Source organism: Oncorhynchus masou, chromosome 26, assembly GCF_036934945.1.
Source record: "Oncorhynchus masou masou isolate Uvic2021 chromosome 26, UVic_Omas_1.1, whole genome shotgun sequence".
Classification (NCBI taxonomy): Eukaryota; Metazoa; Chordata; class Actinopteri; order Salmoniformes; family Salmonidae; genus Oncorhynchus; species Oncorhynchus masou.
The window spans coordinates 23,586,770-23,610,612 of record NC_088237.1 but is presented as its reverse complement, the minus strand read 5'-3'; the positions used below and the strand labels follow the sequence as shown (position 1 = coordinate 23,610,612).

Below are 23,843 nucleotides of genomic sequence, written 5' to 3'. Positions count from 1 at the left end.
CTTCACATAAAGACAGTTCTCCAAAAGGCGCTGGAGGACGCGTCGCACGTGCTGAACATGAATCGAGAGAGACGGAGAAAAAAATCAGGATATCGTCCATGTAAACGAAAACAAAAATGTTCAGCATGTCTCTCAGGACGTCGTTAACTAGTGCCTGAAAGACAGCTGGAGCGTTAACGAGGCCGAAAGGAAGAACCCGGTATTCAAAGTGCCCTAACGGAGTGTTAAACGCCGTCTTCCACTCGTCCCCCTCCCTGATGCGCACGAGATGGTAGGCGTTACGAAGGTCCAATTTGGTGAAAAACCTGGCTCCCTGCAGGATCTCGAAGGCTGAAGACATAAGAGGAAGCGGATAACGATTCTTAACTGTTATGTCATTCAGCCCTCGATAATCCACGCATGGGCGCAGGGACCCGTCCTTCTTCTGAACAAAAAAAAACCCCGCTCCGGCGGGAGAGGAGGAGGAGACAATGGTACCGGCGTTGAGCGAAACCGACAAATAATCCTCGAGAGCCTTACGTTCGGGAGCCGACAGAGAGTATAATCTACCCCGGGGGAGTAGTTCCCGGAAGGAGATCAATACTACAGTCATACGACCGGTGTGGAGGGAGAGAAGTGGCCTTGGAACGACTGAACACCGTGCGCAGATCGTGATACTCCTCCGGCACCCCTGTCAAATCGCCAGGCTCCTCCTGTGAAGTAGAGACAGAGGAAACAGGAGGGATAGCAGACATTAAACAGGTTACATGACAAGAAACATTCCAGGATAGGATAGTATTACTAGACCAATTAATAGAAGGGTTATGGCGCACTAGCCAGGGATGACCCAAAACAACAGGTGTAAAAGGTGAACGAAAAATTAAAAAAGAAATGGTTTCGCTATGATTACCAGAGACAGTGAGGGTTAAAGGCAGCGTCTCACGCTGAATCTTGGGGAGAGAACTACCATCTAAAGCGAACAAGGCCGTGGGCTCCCCTAACTGTCTGAGAGGAATGTCATGTTCCCGAGCCCAGGTCTCGTCCATAAAACAGCCCTCCGCCCCAGAGTCTATCAAGGCACTGCAGGAAGCAGATGAACCGGGCCAGCGGAGATGGACCGGAAAAGTAGTGCGTGATCCAGAAGGAGAGGCCTGAGTAGTTGCGCTCACCAGTAGCCCTCCTCTTACTGATGAGCTCTGGCTTTTACTGGACATGAGGTGACAAAATGACCAGCGGAGCCGCAGTAGAGACAGAGGCGATTGGTGATTCTCCGTTCCTTCTCCTTGGCCGAGATGCGGATACCCCCCAGCTGCATAGGCTCAGCATCCGAGCCGGCGGAGGAGGGTGGCAGTGATGCGGCAGGTGGCAGTGATGTGGAGAGGGGAGCAGCGGAGAACGCGAGCTCCTTTCCACGAGCTCGGCGACGAAGATCAAACCGTCGCTCTATGCGAATAGCGAGAGCTATTAAGGAATCCAGACTGGAAGGAACCTCCCGGGAGAGGATCTCATCCTTAACCTCGACGAGGAGACCCTCCAGAAAACGAGCGAGCAAAGCCGGCTCGTTCCAGACACTTGAGGCAGCGAGAGTGCGAAACTCAATAGAATAATCCGTTATGGATCGATTCCCCTGACATAGGGAAGACAGGGCCCTGGAAGCCTCCTCCCCAAAAACAGAACGGTCAAAAACCCGTATCATCTCCTCCTTAAAGTCTTGATACTGGTTAGTACACTCAGCCCTCGCCTCCCAGACTGCCGTGCCCCACTCACGCGCCCGTCCGGTAAGGAGAGAAATGACGTAGGCGATGCGGGCTGCGCTCCTGGAGTAAGTGTTGGGCTGGAGAGAGAACACCACATCACACTGAGTGAGGAATGAGCGGCACTCAGTGGGCTCCCCAGAGTAACACGGCGGGTTGTTGATCCTGGGCTCCGGAGACTCGGAAACCCTGGAAGTGGGCGGTGGATCGAGGTGGAGTTGGTGAACCTGTCTTGTGAGGTCGGAGACTTGGACGGCCAGGGTCTCAACGGCATGTCGAGCAGCAGACAATTCCTCCACGTGTCTGCCTAGCATCGCTCCCTGGATCTCGACGGCGGAGTGAAAAGGGTCCGGAGCCGCTGGGTCCATTCTTGGTCTGATTCTTCTGTTATGAACTTGAGTGAAGACCCAAAAGCGGTTTTAACAGAAAACAGAGTTCTTTAATGAAAAAACAGGAATGGCATAAATCCTCTTCCAACGTTGTCAGCGGAACAAAAAGAACGTTAGTATAGTGCAGGATGCACCTGCCAGGCAGACTTCGACAGGACAGGACAAGGTGGAAGCAAACGAGACGACAGCTTGCTTCTGGCATCAAAAAACACAAACAAGAATCAGACACTGAAAGTAGCAGGAACAGAGAAAGAAATAGAGACCTAATCAGAGGGGGAAGAGAGAACAGGTGTGAAAGAGTGAATGAGCTAGTTAGAGGAGATGTAGAACAGCTGAAGAATGAGAGACAGAGAAGGTAACCTAAAAAGACCAGCAGAGAGAGAGAGTGAAGAGAAAGGACAGGAACAGACATAACAAGACATGACAAGACCCAACAACATTATATAGTATCCCCTCCTCATGGTTACAGACCCAACAACATTATATAGTATCCTCTCCTCATGGTTACAGACCCAACAACATTATATAGTATCCCCTCCTCATGGTTACAGACACAACAACATTATATAGTATCCCCTCCTCATGGTTACAGACACAACAACATTATATAGTATCCCCTCCTCATGGTTACAGACCCAACAACATTATATAGTATCCCTTCCTCATGGTTACAGACCCAACAACATTATATAATATCCCTTCCTCATGGTTACAGACCAAAACAACATTATATAGTATCCCCTCCTCATGGTTACAGACCCAACAACATTATATAGTATCCCCTCCTCATGGTTACAGACCCAACAACATTATATAGTATCCCCTCCTCATGGTTACAGACCCAACAACATTATATAGTATCCCTTCCTCATGGTTACAGACCCAACAACATTATATAGTATCCCCTCCTCATGGTTACAGACCCAACAACATTATATAGTATCCCTTCCTCATGGTTACAGACCTAACAACATTATATAGTATCCCCTCCTCATGGTTACAGACCCAACAACATTATATACTATCCCCTCCTCATGGTTACAGACCCAACAACATTATATACTATCCCCTCCTCATGGTTACAGACCCAACAACATTATATAGTATCCCTTCCTCATGGTTACAGACCCAACAACATTATATAGTATCCCCTCCTCATGGTTACAGACCCAACAACATTATATAGTATCCCCTCCTCATGGTTACAGACCCAACAACATTATATAGTATCCCCTCCTCATGGTTACAGACCCAACAACATTATATAGTATCCCTTCCTCATGGTTACAGACCCAACAACATTATATAGTATCCCCTCCTCATGGTTACAGACCCAACAACATTATATTGTATCCCTTCCTCATGGTTACAGACCCAACAACATTATATAGTATCCCCTCCTCATGGTTACAGACCCAACAACATTATATAGTATCCCCTCCTCATGGTTACAGACCCTCCTCATGGTTACAGACCCAACAACATTATATAGTATCCCCTCCTCATGGTTACAGACCCAACAACATTATATAGTATCCCCTCCTCATGGTTACAGACCCAACAACATTATATAGTTTCCCTTCCTCATGGTTACAGACCCAACAACATTATATAATATTCCCTCCTCATGGTTACAGACCCAACAACATTATATAGTATCCCCTCCTCATGGTTACAGACACAACAACATTATATAGTATCCCCTCCTCATGGTTACAGACCCAACAACATTATATAATATCCCTTCCTCATGGTTACAGACCAAAACAACATTATATAGTATCCCTTCCTCATGGTTACAGACCCAACAACATTATATAGTATCCCTTCCTCATGGTTACAGACCCAACAACATTATATAGTATCCCCTCCTCATGGTTACAGACCCAACAACATTATATAGTATCCCTTCCTCATGGTTACAGACCCTACAACATTATATAGTATCCCCTCCTCATGGTTACAGACCCAACAACATTATATAGTATCCCTTCCTCATGGTTACAGACCCAACAACATTATATAGTATCCCCTCCTCATGGTTACAGACCCAACAACATTATATAGTATCCCTTCCTCATGGTTACAGACCCTACAACATTATATAGTATCCCCTCCTCATGGTTACAGACCCAACAACATTATATAGTATCCCCTCCTCATGGTTACAGACCCAACAACATTATATAGTATCCCCTCCTCATGGTTACAGACCCAACAACATTATATAGTATCCCCTCCTCATGGTTACAGACCCAACAACATTATATAGTATCCCTTCCTCATGGTTACAGACCCAACAACATTATATAGTATCCCTTCCTCATGGTTACAGACCCAACAACATTATATAGTATCCCCTCCTCATGGTTACAGACCCAACAACATTATATAGTATCCCTTCCTCATGGTTACAGACCCTACAACATTATATAGTATCCCCTCCTCATGGTTACAGACCCAACAACATTATATAGTATCCCTTCCTCATGGTTACAGACCCAACAACATTATATAGTATCCCTTCCTCATGGTTACAGACCCAACAACATTATATATTATCCCCTCCTCATGGTTACAGACACAACAACATTATATAGTATCCCCTCCTCATGTTTACAGACCCAACAACATTATATAGTATCCCTTCCTCATGGTTACAGACCCAACAACATTATATATTATCCCCTCCTCATGGTTACAGACACAACAACATTATATAGTATCCCCTCCTCATGTTTACAGACCCAACAACATTATATAGTATCCCTTCCTCATGGTTACAGACCCAACAACATTATATAGTATCCCCTCCTCATGGTTACAGACCCAACAACATTATATAGTATCCCCTCCTCATGGTTACAGACCCAACAACATTATATAGTATCCCCTCCTCATGGTTACAGACCCAACAACATTATATACTATCCCCTCCTCATGGTTACAGACCCAACAACATTATATAATATCCCTTCCTCATGGTTACAGACCCAACAACATTATATAGTATCCCCTCCTCATGGTTACAGACCCAACAACATTATATACTATCCCCTCCTCATGGTTACAGACCCAACAACATTATATAATATCCCTTCCTCATGGTTACAGACCCAACAACATTATATAGTATCCCCTCCTCATGGTTACAGACCCAACAACATTATATAGTATCCCCTCCTCATGGTTACAGACCCAACAACATTATATAGTATCCCCTCCTCATGGTTACAGACCCAACAACATTATATAGTATCCCCTCCTCATGGTTACAGACCCAAAAACATTATATAGTATCCCTTCCTCATGGTTACAGACCCTACAACATTATATAGTATCCCCTCCTCATGGTTACAGACCCAACAACATTATATAGTATCCCTTCCTCATGGTTACAGACCCAACAACATTATATAGTATCCCCTCCTCATGGTTACAGACCCAACAACAATATATAGTATCCCCTCCTCATGGTTACAGACCCTCCTCATGGTTACAGACCCAACAACAATATATAGTATCCCCTCCTCATGGTTACAGACCCTACAACATTATATAGTATCCCCTCCTCATGGTTACAGACCCAACAACATTATATAGTATCCCTTCCTCATGGTTACAGACCCAACAACATTATATAGTATCCCTTCCTCATGGTTACAGACCCAACAACATTATATATTATCCCCTCCTCATGGTTACAGACCCAACAACATTATATAGTATCCCCTCCTCATGGTTACAGACCCAACAACATTATATACTATCCCCTCCTCATGGTTACAGACCCAACAACATTATATAATATCCCTTCCTCATGGTTACAGACCCAACAACATTATATAGTATCCCCTCCTCATGGTTACAGACCCAACAACATTATATAGTATCCCCTCCTCATGGTTACAGACCCAACAACATTATATAGTATCCCCTCCTCATGGTTACAGACCCAACAACATTATATAGTATCCCCTCCTCATGGTTACAGACCCAAAAACATTATATAGTATCCCCTCCTCATGGTTACAGACCCAACAACATTATATAGTATCCCTTCCTCATGGTTACAGACCCAACAACATTATATAGTATCCCCTCCTCATGGTTACAGACCCAACAACATTATATAGTATCCCCTCCTCATGGTTACAGACCCAACAACATTATATAGTATCCCCTCCTCATGGTTACAGACCCAACAACATTATATAGTATCCCCTCCTCATGGTTACAGACCCAACAACATTATATACTATCCCCTCCTCATGGTTACAGACACAACAACATTATATAGTATCCCCTCCTCATGGTTACAGACCCAACAACATTATATAGTATCCCCTCCTCATGGTTACAGACACAACAACATTATATAGTATCCCCTCCTCATGGTTACAGACCCAACAACATTATATACTGTCCCCTCCTCATGGTTACAGACCCAACAACATTATATTAGTATCCCCTCCTCATGGTTACAGACCCAACAACATTATATAGTATCCCCTCCTCATGGTTACAGACCCAACAACATTATATAGTATCCCCTCCTCATGGTTACAGACCCAACAACATTATATACTATCTCCTCCTCGTGAATAAAAGCACATGAGCTCATTTTTGGACCGTTGTTGTGCTTACTTGAACAGGAAGGTGGAGTGGCGGTCCTTCTTGTGGGCACATTTTGTCATCAAAGGTGCCCTTTTCAAAGGGAACTCTTTAAAAAAAAACAGGTTGAATCATGATGTCTGTGATCTTCAGGTCAGAGCGCTAGAAAGAGGCCCGAGTTCCCGGTGTGGAATTCTGTTGGATGACCATTCAAAATGTCTTTTCCAAGTTGGAGCTAGTTTTTCCCCCAGAGTTCCCAGTTGTCTTTAACACGGAAGAAGTCATGCTGGATGGACAGCATGGCTAATGTATTCAACCTTTTCTGGCCCATGGTGTTGCGAGTGAATGTTTATCTTTTTAAGCTTGGAAAAGAGACCATTTCAGACAGATGATTTAAATCCTTAAACCCAGACTTGGACCACACACCCTCTCCACCGAATAGCAGGCAGGCGAAGCAAAATGGTGATTGCTTTGCAACACTTGCAGTTAGCTACTGATTGCTTCCAAACCACTCATTGTTGAATTTGCGATTTCCAACTTGTTGTGTAATGTTTATGGCCGATGAGCACCGATACCTTTTTTTAATCTATAATTTATCTTCATATTGCAAGGATGGAAAAGGATTTTCCAGTAGATTGTCGACGTGGTTCATGGCGATGACTGCTTGTCTAGCTTGCTAGCTAAGATTTTGAAGTAAGATGATCCAATCAAACGGTAGATATAACGTGATTTGATGTCATTTTATCTGTGGCCAATGACCTTGAGCCTTCTTAAATATGCCCTTCTAATGTAAATCTATGGCAGCACCCAAAAGGCCTTAAATTGCCTAGCTTTCCCTGTAGATTCTGCTGTGACTTAGTGTTCCGATGAGTGACAGAACACTGAGCCAATCACGGCACAACTAAAGAAGATTACCAACGCCTACGCTCTGTATATTCCGCTAGCTGCCCCTCCACCACAGAAAGTACTGAGCTAGGCTGAAACGCCTGCATTTTGGAGCTGCCTTACTCAAGAAAGAGACCATGTTTTGTATGCGGCTTTATTAACTCAATATTATTTTTAAAAATGTTTTACATCGTTTGCTTATATGTGACATGAATTAATGACAAAATAACATGTCCTAAATGACGAGTTACCACTGAGTACCACTCTCCATATTTTCCAGCATAGTTATGGCTGCATTATGTTATGGGTATGCTTGTAATCATAAAGGACTTGGGAGTTTTTCAGGATAAAAAAGAAACGTAATGGAGCTAAGCACAGGCAAAATCCTAAAGGAAAACCTGGTTGTCTTCTTTCCACTAGACTCTGGGAGATTAATTTGCCTTTCAGCAGGACAATAACCTAAAACACAAGGCTAAATCTACACTGGAGTTGCTTCCCAAGAAGACAGGGAATGTTCCTGAAAGGCAAGTTAATGTTTTGACTTAAATCTATAGCATGACCTGTAAATGGTTGTCTAGCACTGATCAACAACCAATTTGACAGAGCTTGAACAATTTTATTAAAATAATAATGGGCAAATGTTGCACAATTCAGGTGTGGAAAGCTCTTAGAGACTTACCCAGAATGACTCACAGCTGTAATTGCTGCCAAAAGTGCATCTACAAAGTTGGGTTGTAAAATAGATATGTCTGCATTTAATTTTCAATAAATTTGCTAACATTTCTTAAAACATGTTTTCACTTTGTCATTATGGGTTATTGCATGTACATGGGTGATCATTTATTTATTTTTTAATCAATTTTGAATTCCGGCTGTAACACAACAAAATGTGGAATAAGTTAACAGGTATGACTACTTTCTGAAGACACTGTTCTGTTTTCTCAATATACCCACATTTATCAAATATATTCCCAGATCTCATACCATCCTCATTTCCCTAGGTACTCTCACATGAATCATGCACCGACACACACGTGTACAGACACACACACACACACATACGTAGACACACGCGCACACACATATGTAGACACACGCACACACACATACGTCGACACACACACACATATACGAAGACATACACACACACACGTAGACACACACACACACACACACACACACACACACACACACACACACACACACACACACACACACACACACACGTAGACACACACACACACACACACACACACACACACATACGTAGACACACACACACAGTACTGTAGATGGATGTGAGGAGTTTAGATGAAGGCAGTTGCCTGTCGGTAGTGTTGACAGACCTCACTTCTCTTCTCTTCTCTAGGTGATTGAAGACCAAGAGAAGACATCCAACCTTATCTCACCTTTTCACACTCGCTGTTGTTGCTCTCCATCTCTCTGTTCCCCATCTCACACTAATGGTATCTCTCCTCTCTCGCTCTGTCTTTCTCTCACTCTCTCTTTTACTCACTCACTTTGTGTGTGTCTCTCTCTCTCTCTCTCTGTCTCCCTTTCTCTCAGGTGTTCATTCTGTTTTTTCACTTTTCATCTCCCCATTGGAACCCCTCTCTCAATCTCTCTCCTTCATCATAAGTTTCTGAACAGGGGTAAGAATTGGATAAAATGAGAGGTTTCTGCTCCTCTCTCTCCTTTCTCTCTTTGTCTCTGTCTCTGTGTGTGTGTGTGTGTGTGTGTGTGTGTGTGTGTGTGTGTGTGTGTGTGTGTGTGTGTGTGTATGGTTGTTAAATGTGTGCTAACAAGACCCAGGTGGCCAATGAGGAGAGTGAGAGGCGTCAAGGTTAATATGACCTTCCCCTGGAGAGGTGGAAAGGGGGAGAAAAGAAAGAGTATATTCGTGAGGGAGAGAATCATAGAGAGGGTGAGAGTTAGAGAGAGATGGAGGTAAATTGTGTGATCTGTGTCCCCCATAAAGCTTAATAATCCATCTGTAAATATCTTGTTGCTGAAATCCTGTTAATAATGTTTAATAGTCAGTCGGCTAACAATATTGGACGAGAAATGTAAATTATGCTGATTGGTCCGTTCAAGTCTCCCGATGTAACGTCACAAACACCTAGTTTAGTAATAAAAAGGCTCTCCGTTGCCTTCCCATGACAACGGTGCATTTTCTAATGCTTGTAGATACAGCATTCTTACACCACAGTCTGTCGGTAAATAGATTGGATGAAGTCATCCGATAAGACATGGTGGAGCGAGTCAGTAGGAGAGAACCTTGTCAGTGTAGATCTGTTGTTCCTCCCCAGCCATAACACCACGTACTGATAGTTCCCAACAGAGAAGCTGCAGGAGAGCCATGCCACACTCCACGCAGAGACATGCCTCATAAAATACACGCACACTACCTGTCACATCACATACTTTAAATCACAGTTCTGTGCTATGTGTTGGCTTTGTGTGTATGTGAGTTTGGGATGGGTGTTTTTTATGATTTTGTTGTTTGAGGTTTTGTTTTTAGGCTTGTGTTTTTGTATAAATTAAATGTGTATTTCGGATAGAATTACGATCAGACACAGTACAGTTATTATATTTGTGTGTTCATATTTTTCTGATTCCAAGATCAAAAGCTACATCTCAGCTATTGTCACCGTTCCCTTGAGTAAGGACCACCCAAACTGCTCATTGTTTGCGCGTACGTACACACACACACACACACACACACACACACACACACACACACACACATCTATACATTCTAATGTGTAAAGCATGATCTGTCCGGTACAAAATGACTGATAGTTTAGGAGTGCAGACAGTCGGTCTCTAACAGACAGAGAGACAGATCTTTCATCAAGCAGCGATGAAACCGTGCGGTTTGATAAAAGCAGAAGACTAATTTCTGTCTCGGTTGAACTAATAAAGTATTCTTCTTCTTCTTCAGCTAGAGCCGTGATCTAGCCTTGTTCAGCTTTTCTACGTCCCAAAAGCTACCCTATTCCGTTGAGAGTACACTACTTTTGACCAGAGCCCTATCTAAGCAGTGCACTATAAAGGGAATAGGGTGCCTTTTGGTTGGCAACCCTGAGTTTGGCCTAGCTACAGTATATCTCTTCTCAGGCTCATGGCGTAAACACAACATGATATAGTGAAATATTTATCCCCCCCAAAGCCTGTTGTTCCGATGCTCCTCTCATTAAACCTGAGAAAAAGAGAGGCAAGATGTGGGAGAGAGTTAGGGAAGAGAGGGAAAGGTAGGTGGAGAGAGACACACACGCAGACACACACACACAGACAGACAGACACGCAGACAGATAGACACGCAGACACACACGCAGACACACACAAAGGTAGAGGGTTAGGGAAGAGAGGGAAAGGTAGGTGGAGAGAGAGACACGCAGACACACACGCAGACACACACACACGCAGACACACACACACACACGCAGACACACACACACACATGCAGACAGACAGACACACACAAAGGTAGAGGGTTAGGGAAGAGTGGGAGAGGTAGGTGGAGACAGGAGAGAAACAGACACACACACGGCCTTGCCAGGACAGAGAGTACATATGCATATAGAAATTGAGACAATGCCGTCCTTTCCGAGGGAGAGAAAGGGAGGAAGGGATGAGAGAGATGGAGGATTAAAGAATTAACTGCATCAATATTTCATTGGGTGGAGCCTTTGTTGAATAATGCAGCCGTTGTGTCAGACAGCGTTTCCCTCTCTCTCCGCTTGGTTCTGGGTGCTGACACACACACACACACACACACACACACACACACACACACACACACACACACACACACACACACACACACACTTGAGTGTACAAAACATTAAGAACATGCTCTTTCCATGACAGACTGACCAGGTGATTTCAGGTAAAAGCTTATTGATGTCACCTGTTAAATCCACTTCAATCAGTGTAGATGAAGGGGAGGAGGCAGGTTAAAGAAGGATTTTCAAGCCTTGAGACAATTGAGACATGGATTGTGTATGTGTGCCATTCAGAGGGTGAATATTTAAGTGCCTTTGAACGGGTTATGGTAGTAGGTGCCAGACGCACCAGTTTGAGTCAAGAACTGCAACTCTGCTGGGTTTTTCACGCTCCACAGTTTCCCGTGTGTGTCAAGAATGGTCCACCACCCAAAGGACATCCAGCCAACTAGACACAAGTGTGGGAAGCATTGGAGTCAACAAGGCTCAGCATCCCTGAGGAACGCTTCTGACACCTTGTAGAGTCCATGTCCTGATGAATTGAGGCTGTTCTGAGGACAACATTGAGGGAGGTGGTGTTCATATTTGGTACATCAGTGTACAGTTGTAATATAGGCCTACAGTGTACTGGTATTCACCTAGTTCACCCACAGTTCTCTCACCTTTTATTTGATCATCTCTCTCCCTCCATCTCCTTTCCTGTTGCTACCTTGTCCCAGAGCCTGTAGGAGTTGAACAAGAGCAAGATTGTTCATCCACATATAAACACCTGCCTCTCCATCTCTCTCCCTCCTTCCCTATTTCTCTCTCTCCTCCCATCCAACTATCTCTCTCTCTCTCACACACACACTGTTGTGTTGTGACTGGGCCAGGCAGGCTGTGTTTCTATCATGTACGTCTGAGTTTTTTTCCCTGGGAAGCTTCAAAAGACAGACCTGCTCAGCTCTGCAAAAGCTGGAAGCACCTGTCACAGCCAGTTTATTCCAGTGGACTGGATTATGGTTGTTTCTACACATACTGACACACACACACACACACATACTCTCAGTATACAAGCCTGCATATTAACACACTGACACACACAGGCTCTAGTGTACTGTATGCACTCTAGCATAAGCTAATACTCACTAGACACACACACAGTACATATAATAACACATTTAGTCAGTGTGTGTGTGTGTTAGACTGGTTGTTATTCTATATTAATATATCCATGCAGATATCATCGTCATCATCATCATCAGTGTTAATTTTAGAAGACTTGGCAGGAGGGGGCAGCAAGCTGTGCTGTTGGATTGGAAAGTTTTCTAACTCATGAGGTCTCAAGATGGCACACACACACACACACCCAAGTACAAACACACGCACACAAACAAAAACAGCTTACAGTACACGTATGCGCACACACACACACACACACACACACACACACACACACACACACACACACACACACACACACACACACACACACACACACACACACACACACACACACACACACACACACACGCACACACACACACCAGGACATTGCATCTTTCTGCTTCGCTAACACCATCATAAATCAATGGCAGCACAGTAATGGTGTTCATATCAGCAGCACCATCTGTTCTATAGAGGACACACACACATTCCATCATGACTTATACTGCATTATTCTCTTGGTGGTCATTAGACCGTTGTCAAATAAGGCTCCTCTTGTAGTGTGTGTCTGTGTGTACCTATAGTAGAGTGACTCTGTCCCTGTTATGTTCGTTCCCTCCCTTGCCCCTGTCTTCCCCTGCATCATGTACCCCACATGGACACACTGTCCCCAACACACAGAAAAATACTGCACCAAACATCTTAGATGTAAAATTGCATGACTAAGATCTCTTCGTCAAAATTAATGACGGATTTTTTGGAATAATTCAGACTATTTTGAGGAAGTATATCCTGGCTACGGCGTTTCAAAATGGACAAACAGTACTATTTCTGCATTTTCCTCCCTTTTCAAGCATAGGTCTTTCAAGGCAGTATGCGAGCACACTCGTTCGGTTCAGCAAGATAGCCGTGTTCAGCTAGCCGTGTTCAGCTAGCCGTGTTCAGCTAGCCGTGTTCAGCTAGCCGTGTTCGACTAGGTGTGTTCGGCTAGGTGTGTTCGGCTAGCCGTGTTCGGCTAGGTGTGTTCGGCTAGGCATCAGACGAACTGAAGCATGCTGACGCCTTTAGCAGGAACCATATTTTCTCTCCTCTCTCTCTCTCTGGGGTTAGAGTTTGGAGGATGCGGTGTTAAGTCCTCTCTTCTCCTCTGTGTCATTCTCGTTCTCTTTATTCGGTCGCTTCTAATCCCTTGCTGGTTGTCTGTCTTTATTCTAATCCCTTGCTGGTGGTCTCTTTATTCTCATCCCTTGCTGGTGGTCTCTTTATTCTAATCCCTTGCTGGTGGTCTCTTTATTCTAATCCCTTGCTGGTGGTCTCTTTATTCTCATCCCTTGCTGGCGGTCTGTCTTTATTCTCATCCCTTGCTGGTGGTCTGTCTTTATTCTCATCCCTTGCTGGTGGTCTCTTTATTCTCATCCCTTGCTGGTGGTCTGTCTTTATTCTCATCCCTTGCTGGTGGTCTGTCTTTATCCTCATCCCTTGCTGGTGGTCTGTCTTTATCCTCATCCCTTGCTGGTGGTCTCTTTATTCTCATCCCTTGCTGGTGGTCTGTCTTTATTCTCATCCCTTGCTGGTGGTCTCTTTATTCTCATCCCTTGCTGGTGGTCTGTCTTTATTCTCATCCCTTGCTGGCGGTCTGTCTTTATTCTCATTCCTTGCTGGCGGTCTGTCTTTATTCTCATCCCTTGCTGGCGGTCTGTCTTTATTCTCATCCCTTGCTGGTGGTCTCTTTATTCTCATCCCTTGCTGGTGGGTTGTCTTTATTCTCATCCCTTGCTGGTTGTCGGTCTTTATTCTCATCCCTTGCTGGTGGTCTCTTTATTCTCATCCCTTGCTGGTGGTCTGTCTTTATTCTCATCCCTTGCTGGTGGTCTGTCTTTATCCTCATCCCTTGCTGGTGGTCTGTCTTTATCCTCATCCCTTGCTGGTGGTCTCTTTATTCTCATCCCTTGCTGGTGGTCTGTCTTTATTCTCATCCCTTGCTGGTGGTCTCTTTATTCTCATCCCTTGCTGGTGGTCTGTCTTTATTCTCATCCCTTGCTGGCGGTCTGTCTTTATTCTCATTCCTTGCTGGCGGTCTGTCTTTATTCTCATCCCTTGCTGGCGGTCTGTCTTTATTCTCATCCCTTGCTGGTGGTCTCTTTATTCTCATCCCTTGCTGGTGGGTTGTCTTTATTCTCATCCCTTGCTGGTTGTCGGTCTTTATTCTCATCCCTTGCTGGTGGTCTCTTTATTCTCATCCCTTGCTGGTGGTCTGTCTTTATTCTCATCCCTTGCTGGTGGTCTGTCTTTATTCTCATCCCTTGCTGGTTGTCTGTCTTTATTTTCATCCCTTGCTGGTGGTCTGTCTTTATTCTCATCCCTTGCTGGTGGTCGGTCTTTATTTCATCCCTTGCTGGTGGTCTGTCTTTATTCTCATCCCTTGCTGGTGGTCTCTTTATTCTCATCCCTTGCTGGTGGTCTGTCTTTATTCTCATCCCTTGCTGGTGGTCTGTCTTTATTCTCATCCCTTGCTGGTGGTCTCTTTATTCTCATCCCTTGCTGGTGGTCTGTCTTTATTCTCATCCCGTGCTGGTTGTCGGTCTTTATTCTCATCCCTTGCTGGTGGTCTCTTTATTCTCATCCCTTGCTGGTGGTCTGTCTTTATTCTAATCCCTTGCTGGTGGTCTCTTTATTCTCATCCCTTGCTGGTGGTCTGTCTTTATTCTCATCCCTTGCTGGCGGTCTGTCTTTATTCTCATCCCTTGCTGGCGGTCTTTCTTTATTCTCATCCCTTGCTGGTGGTCTCTTTATTCTCATCCCTTGCTGGTGGTCTCTTTATTCTCATCCCTTGCTGGTGGTCTGTCTTTATTCTCATCCCTTGCTGGTGGTCTGTCTTTATTCTCATCCCTTGCTGGTGGTCTGTCTTTATTCTCATCCCTTGCTGGCGGTCTGTCTTTATTCTCATCCCTTGCTGGCGGTCTTTCTTTATTCTCATCCCTTGCTGGCGGTCTGTCTTTATTCTCATCCCTTGCTGGCGGTCTGTCTTTATTCTCATCCCTTGCTGGCGGTCTGTCTTTATTCTCATCCCTTGCTGGCGGTCTGTCTTTATTCTCATCCCTTGCTGGTGGTCTGTCTTTATTCTCATCCCTTGCTGGTGGTCTGTCTTTATTCTCATCCCTTGCTGGTGGTCTGTCTTTATTCTCATCCCTTGCTGGTTGTCTGTCTTTAATTTCATCCCTTGCTGGTGGTCTGTCTTTATTCTCATCCCTTGCTGGTGGTCTGTCTTTATTCTCATCCCTTGCTGGTTGTCTGTCTTTATTCTCATCCCTTGCTGGTGGTCTGTCTTTATTCTCACCCCTTGCTGGTTGTCGGTCTTTATTCTCATCTTGCTGGTGGTCTCTTTATTCTCATCCCTTGCTGGTGGTCTGTCTTTATTCTCATCCCTTGCTGGTGGTCTGTCTTTATTCTCATCCCTTGCTGGTGGTCTGTCTTTAATTTCATCCCTTGCTGGTGGTCTGTCTTTATTCTCATCCCTTGCTGGTGGTCTGTCTTTATTCTCATCCCTTGCTGGTTGTCTGTCTTTATTCTCATCCCTTGCTGGTGGTCTGTCTTTATTCTCATCCCTTGCTGGTTGTCTGTCTTTATTCTCAGCCCTTGCTGGTGGTCTCTTTATTCTCATCCCTTGCTGGTGGGCTGTCTTTATTCTCATCCCTTGCTGGTTGTCGGTCTTTATTCTCATCCCTTGCTGGTGGTCTCTTTATTCTCATCCCTTGCTGGTGGTCTGTCTTTATTCTCATCCCTTGCTGGTGGTCTGTCTTTATTCTCATCCCTTGCTGGTTGTCTGTCTTTATTCTCATCCCTTGCTGGTTGTCTGTCTTTATTTTCATCCCTTGCTGGTGGTCTGTCTTTATTATCATCCCTTGCTGGTGGTCTGTCTTTATTCTCATCCCTTGCTGGTGGTCTGTCTTTATTCTCATCCCTTGCTGGTTGTCGGTCTTTATTCTCATCCCTTGCTGGTGGTCTGTCTTTATTCTCATCCCTTGCTGGTGGTCTGTCTTTATTCTCATCCCTTGCTGGTGGTCTGTCTTTATTCTCATCCCTTGCTGGTGGTCTCTTTATTCTCATCCCTTGCTGGTGGTCTGTCTTTATTCTCATCCCGTGCTGGTTGTCGGTCTTTATTCTCATCCCTTGCTGGTGGTCTCTTTATTCTCATCCCTTGCTGGTGGTCTGTCTTTATTCTCATCCCTTGCTGGTGGTCTGTCTTTATTCTCGTCCCTTGCTGGTGGTCTGTCTTTATTCTCACCCCTTGCTGGTTGTCGGTCTTTATTCTCATCCCTTGCTGGTGGTCTCTTTATTCTCATCCCTTGCTGGCGGTCTGTCTTTATTCTCATCCCTTGCTGGCGGTCTGTCTTTATTCTCATCCCTTGCTGGTGGTCTCTTTATTCTCATCCCTTGCTGGTGGTCTGTCTTTATTCTCATCCCGTGCTGGTTGTCGGTCTTTATTCTCATCCCTTGCTGGTGGTCTCTTTATCCTCATCCCTTGCTGGTGGTCTGTCTTTATTCTCATTCCTTGCTGGTTGTCTGTCTTTATTTTCATCCCTTGCTGGTGGTCTGTCTTTATTCTCATCCCTTGCTGGTGGTCTGTCTTTATTCTCATCCCTTGCTGGTGGTCTGTCTTTATTCTCACCCCTTGCTGGTTGTCGGTCTTTATTCTCATCCCTTGCTGGTGGTCTCTTTATTCTCATCCCTTGCTGGTGGTCTCTTTATTCTCATCCCTTGCTGGTGGTCTGTCTTTATTCTCATCCCTTGCTGGTGGTCTGTCTTTATTCTCATCCCTTGCTGGTGGTCTGTCTTTATTCTCATCCCTTGCTGGTTGTCTGTCTTTATTCTCATCCCTTGCTGGTGGTCTGTCTTTATTCTCATCCCTTGCTGGTGGTCTGTCTTTATTCTCATCCCTTGCTGGCTGTCTGTCTTTATTCTCATCCCTTGCTGGTGGTCTGTCTTTATTCTCACCCCTTGCTGGTTGTCTGTCTTTATTCTCATCCCTTGCTGGTTGTCTGTCTTTATTCTCATCCCTTGCTGGTGGTCTCTTTATTCTCATCCCTTGCTGGTGGGCTGTCTTTATTCTCATCCCTTGCTGGTTGTCGGTCTTTATTCTCATCCCTTGCTGGTGGTCTCTTTATTCTCATCCCTTGCTGGTGGTCTGTCTTTATTCTCATCCCTTGCTGGTGGTCTGTCTTTATTCTCATCCCTTGCTGGTTGTCTGTCTTTATTCTCATCCCTTGCTGGTGGTCTGTCTTTATTCTCATCCCTTGCTGGTGGTCTGTCTTTATTCTCATCCCTTGCTGGTGGTCGGTCTTTATTCTCATCCCTTGCTGGTTGTCGGTCTTTATTCTCATCCCTTGCTGGTTGTCTGTCTTTATTCCCATCCCTTGCTGGTGGTCTGTCTTTATTCTCAACCCTTGCTGGTGATCTGTCTTTATTCTCATCCCTTGCTGGTTGTCTGTCTTTATTCTCATCCCTTGCTGGTGGTCGGTCTTTATTCTCATCCCTTGCTGGTGGTCGGTCTTTATTCTCATCCCTTGCTGGTGGTCGGTCTTTATACTCATCCCTTGCTGGTTGTCTTTCGATCAAAGGATATTTACAAGAGAGATTGATGAGTTTGAGAGATAAGGAGTTTTGTGCGCCGATGAGTGTGTGTGGGGGGTGCTGTGTTTCTTTCCTCTGAGACTTAATCACACTTCCCTCCCTCTCTCTCCTCTCAGTATGGGGTACCACCTCCTCCATCACGGAAATCTGTCAAATAGGAAGAATAGTACTTTATTTTTATATCCGTCTGTTACTACAAAAGCCTTCTTCTCTGTTGTCAACAGGCAGGCCACATGCACGCACGCACACACACACACACCACTCCAAGTACAGCACTACCTAGAGTTATCTCGGGTTGAGAGCATTGCTGAAAGCAGTCACTATCTATATCCATGGGTCCATATCTGTGTTGCCCAGTCTGGGATTAGAATCAGCAGTCTTACAGCTACAGTACAGGGTTTATTTATTATTAACTCGCCTCACTGTCTATCTCTCCTCTCTCTCCAAATATTTATATGGAAATGGAGGGTGTGTGAAAGAAAGGAGAGGGGAGATAATAAAATGAGAGATGGAGAGAGAGAGAGATCTTAGTGGTGTTAAATATTGAAGACATTTGTCTTGTTGTGTTGCATGGTTATGTAACCTCTGTGTGTGAGTGAGTGAGTGACACACAGGGATCTGACAGGGAATCGCCTACCGGACCTTCTCCATCTCTCCTGCCCTCCATCTCTCCTTCCCTCCATCTCTCCCTCTCTTCTCCACAGAAGCATACCGCATTAAGTCAAAACAGACATCCTGTTGTTCCTCCCATTTGTTTTAATGAGACCCTCCATTCCGCAGTCTTCATAGATCTAGAATAGTCAGCTTATGTACAGCTTATGGAGCTCAGTCACCCCACTTCACTGCAGCCTGCTCCATACGCTGCTCACACAGTGGTGTTGGTATTCCACAGACCGTGGCCGAAACCCCTGCAGAGGTTTGTAGTGTACAGACAGAGCCATTACACAGCATGGGCCTCACACTCATAGACTAGAGATAGGGGGGTACAGCGTGGCAGACAGTCAGACACACCACACACACAAATATTAATGAATGCAACAAACTCCTCAAACACACAAAAGGGACCTCATTTGCAAGCTGTACTTGCAGGGGAATGGAAAATGAGACCCCTTTTGTGTGTTTGAGGAGTTTGTTGCATTCATTAATATTTGTGAGTTTGTGCGTGCGTACATGTGTCTGCGTGTGAGAATGTATGTGTGTACTTGAGAACGATGGTACAAGGATACTACTACTAATTCTGCAACAATTGACGCTGCATACACTCTCTCGGAGACAGACTTGTCCTGGTTTTTCCTCAGACCCACAATAACAGCTGGGTCTTAAAGTCAGACCTGGCTTGGTTTTTCCTCAGACCCACAATAACAGCTGGGTCTTACAGTCAGACCTGGCTTGGTTTTTCCTCAGACCCACAATAACAGCTGGGTCTTACAGTCAGACGTGGCTTGGTTTTTCCTCAGACCCACAATAACAGCTGAGTCTTACAGTCAGACCTGGCTTGGTTTTTCCTCAGACCCACAATAACAGCTGGGTCTTAAAGTCAGACTTGTCCTGGTTTTTCCTCAGACCCACAATAACAGCTGGGTCTTAAAGTCAGACTTGTCCTGGTTTTTCCTCAGACCCACAATGGAGTTGAGGAAGTGGAAATAAGTTCTGCAGGGAGATAAGTGGTTTGATGATGCTGTCTGTTTTCATTGGCTTGATAAAAGAGCGAATATGAATATTATTCTGGGAAATGTGGAAGATTGGCATGTCTTCGTTTGAGACACCTGCGCGCACACTTGATATGATTGACTTGGTGCCTTTTGATAGTGGATTCCTGAGAGTTGGAACTTCAATTACAGCTTAGCAGGTCGCATTAAACAGAATTGGTTAGCAACACTGTGTGTGTGGCTGACAAGACCAAACTGCATCACTGATCTATTTATTAGAAGGGCTCTTACAGAGTACTGTACATCAGTGTTAGGAGCTTAGAGAGACACTTAAACTGATAACTCTCTGTCTGTCTCTCTCACCCTCTCTCATTCTCTCTCCCTCTTGCCCCTGCTCTCTCTCTCGCTCTCCCTCATAGTGGTGGAACGTGGAGAAAGGAGAGGCCCTCCAGACCTTCTACCCGACAGGAGCCAATCTGAAAAGGATCCACGTGTCACCTGACTTCTCCACCTTCGTCACCATTGACAATATCGGAATCCTCTACATCCTGAAGAAGGTGGAATGAGAGGGAGGCATAGCTCATTAGTCAAAAGTGGTTTCCTTATAGCTCATTAGTCCAAAGGGGGCGTAGCTCAATAATGGAAATAGTTATCGTCTCCTCTCCTTGCATTAATCTGAAAGAGCCAGACAGGTGAGAGCCAATGTCTGTTAGTCATCTGGCATGTTGCTTCAGCCTGCGTTCTCAGATCAGAGTAGGTGAAGAACAGGAGATCTGCTAAAGGACAATCATTTCTCCTGCTCTGCCTTCTGCATGCCACAACAATCAAACAATCACAACAAAATACATCATTTCTCCTGCTCTGCCTTCTGCATGCCACAACAGTCAGAACAATCACAACAAAATACATCATTTCTCCTGCTCTGCCTTCTGCATGCCACAACAGTCAAAACAATCACAACAAAATTGATATCCTGACAAAATGAACTATTGTGCTTTTCTTATTGTATCAGGGGACCATAGACAAAAAGCATTTGATTCTTACTGCACTGGGGTAAATTGTATGCAATATGGACAGATTTTTCTATGCTCTTTTTAACTAGGAAAATCTATGCTATAATGAAATGCACCAGCATTATCTGTTGTGATTCTACGGTGATGTTGTCAAACACAGTGAATTGGTTTTGTATTTCTAAGTGCCCAATGAGTCTTTGGCTTTGTTAATGTCGTGGCACTCTGCAAATGGTCATGATTGTGTTCCGTCGTCTTAAACAAAGTACATGTATTTTTCCCTGTGAAGTTCGGGCGGCAGGGAGCCTATCGATTAAGAGCGTTGGGCCAGTAACCTAAAGGTTGCTGGTTCAATCTGAGCCGACTGGGTGAAAAATCTCTCTATGCCCTTCAGCAACGCACTTAACCCTAATTTGCTCTTGTAAGTTGCTCTGGATAAGAGCGTCTGTTGACTAAAATGTAAAAATGTAGCGGTCTAAACCTGTGTATTTGGACTAACTAAAGCCTTAAAGGTGGAGTCCGCAGTATGGGGACTAACTAAAGCCTTAAAGGTGGAGTCCGCAGTATGGAGACTAACTAAAGCCTTAAAGGTGGAGTCCGCAGTATGGGGACTAACTAAAGCCTGAAAGGTGGAGTCCGCAGTATGGGGACTAACTAAAGCCTGAAAGGTGGAGTCCGCAGTATGGGGACTAACTAAAGCCTTAAAGGTGGAGTCCGCAGTATGGGGACTAACTAAAGCCTTAAAGGTGGAGTCCGCAGTATGGGGACTAACTAAAGCCTGAAAGGTGGAGTCCGCAGTATGGGGACTAACTAAAGCCTTAAAGGTGGAGTCCGGAGTTTGGGGAAGCCTACCCACCACTGTTTTTGTAGTTGCCCGGGCTGAGGAGCGTCACACAGCATGGTAAAACTAATAGCAGGACATATTGTGCTCTCCTATCGCACGGATGTCTGAGGGGGAGAACTGTTGGTCGTTTCCAGTAACTTCTTTGTTGTTGTAATATCACAAACGGACAAACGGCTGTTTCACCATTAAGGATTCCAGCTTTAATGTTTTTCAGGGGACATATACTAAGGAAAATGTGGGAAAAGGTTAAGTCCAGGCATTAACTCCATATTTTTAAGGTTAGGTATTAACTGAATTGTTAAGGTAAGGGATAAGGTTTGGGTTAGGCTTAACTTTCTATTGCTGTATTCGAACTTGCAACCTTTGGAATCAGAGGGAGATGCTTCCCCCCCCATCCGCCATCCCTGTCCTCAACGCCCTAGCAAATCCGAAACCTTATTGAAGGTAACAGCGCTCACTGTTGCACCCCTAGTGGCCGGTTTCCACGTCATCTCCCAACATCTTCAGACTTGGAAAGACGTCGAATACTGACTTGAATAACAGGTGACCTGGCTGGTTTGCAATGTTATCAACAAATCATGTTACTGCCATAAATGCATAAAAAATGTGTATTGGTTCAGCCCACTTTCTAGAGCAAATGACTCGTTCAAACCTTGACCAAAGGCATTTGTCAGAATAGCATCTGTCGACTATGTTTACTATCAAGTTCAATACTGTTTAGGACATTTTATACACTAATTATATCAATAGAGCCTGTTTTTTTTTGTACAAGTCCTTTTTTATTGTATATATCTTGCTTTCATACATTTAGTTTTCTTATTACTACTGATCCACACTCTAGTGAGCTTTGTAAAAAGGCACTATAATTTTTCTCTTGTGGTCTGTATCAAGAACATGGCCTTGTTCCAATACTTTGACAATGCATCCTTCATTCCTTGCTTCCTTCCTTCCATCATTGCTTGACTTCATCTCTGATCTGACTCTATTGAATAGCTGACCGATTGCTTCCACTTCATGGCTGACAATCCAGAGTAATTTCAAATCTGTGATTATTGAAGGGAAGGATGTGTTTTCTGGGCCTTGTTTTTGATGTCAGAACATGTGCTCTTACCTATTGGTGCTTTAAACTCAGTGTGCAAGTAAATCATCAGAGGAGGTCTCTCCCTGTCAATCAAATCTGTGAAGTCTCGAGGTGATCTCAGGACATGAATACTGTTATGGTAAAGTGCTTGTGTGTGGTGTGTAATTTATAATACCTTAGAGAATAATAATAATAATAACATTCTATGACAGCAGGTGGCTTACTTCTCTTCATTTGTCATTAAATCATTTGATGTTCACTGTCCAGAGCATAGGGTAGTATTTGATCTGCACTGAACAAAAAAACGCAACATGTAAAGTGTTGGTCGCATGTTTCATGAGCTGAAATAAAACATTCCTGAAATGTTCCATACACACAAACAGCTTATTTCTTTAAGTGAGCATTTCTCCTTTGCCGAGATGATCCATCCACCTGACAGCTGTGGCATATCAAGAAGCTGATTAAACAGCATAATCATTACGTATCATTACGTATTCTAAAATGGGCAGTTTTGTCACACAACACAATGCCACAAATGTGTCAAGTTTTGAGGGAGTGTGTAATTGGCGTACTGACTACAGGAATGTTCACCATAGCTGTTGCCAGAGAATTGGATGTTCATTTCTCTACCATAAGCCGCCTCCAACGTTGTTTTAGTGAATTTGAAAGTACGTCCATCCGGCCTCACAACCGCAGACCACGTGTAACCACACCAGCCCAGGACCTCCACATCACCTGCAGGATCGTCTGAGACCAGCCACTCAGACAGCTGATGAAACTGGGATTGCACAAACTGTCAGAAACCGTCTCGAAAGCTCATCTGTGTGCTCATCGTCCTCATCAGGGTCTTGACCTGACTGAAGTTCGGTGTCGTAACTGACTTCAGTGGGCAAAGGCTCACCTTCGATGGCCACTGGCTCCCTGGAGAAGTGAGCTCTTCACGGATGAATCCCAGTTTCCACTGTACCGGGCAGATGGAAGCGTGTATGGCGTTGTGTGGCTGAGCGGTTTGCTGATGTCAACGTTGTGAACAGAGTGCCCCATGGTAGTGGTGGGGTTATGGTATGGGCAGGCATAAACTACAGATAATGAACACAATTGTGTTTTATCGACGACAATTTGATTGCACAAAG

General features: G+C 44.6%; 1 protein-coding gene across 3 annotated transcripts in view; it reads left to right on the top strand.

The window, feature by feature from the left end:
* The window catches only part of LOC135515072 (apoptotic protease-activating factor 1-like), an 81,933-nt gene extending 59,009 nt beyond the window's left edge, over positions 1–22,924 (top strand). The window contains exons 27-28 of one of the 3 annotated variants that reach the window (XM_064938896.1): positions 8,991–9,273; positions 20,195–22,924. In XM_064938896.1, the coding sequence (XP_064794968.1) occupies positions 8,991–9,273; positions 20,195–20,277 (366 nt within the window). In that variant the 3' untranslated portion in view covers positions 20,278–22,924. Of the gene's footprint in view, positions 1–8,041; positions 8,795–8,990; positions 9,274–20,194 lie in introns of those variants that run through there. The other 2 variants (XM_064938897.1, XM_064938898.1) reach the window with 2 other exon arrangements.
* Positions 22,925–23,843: the final 919 nt, after the last annotated feature.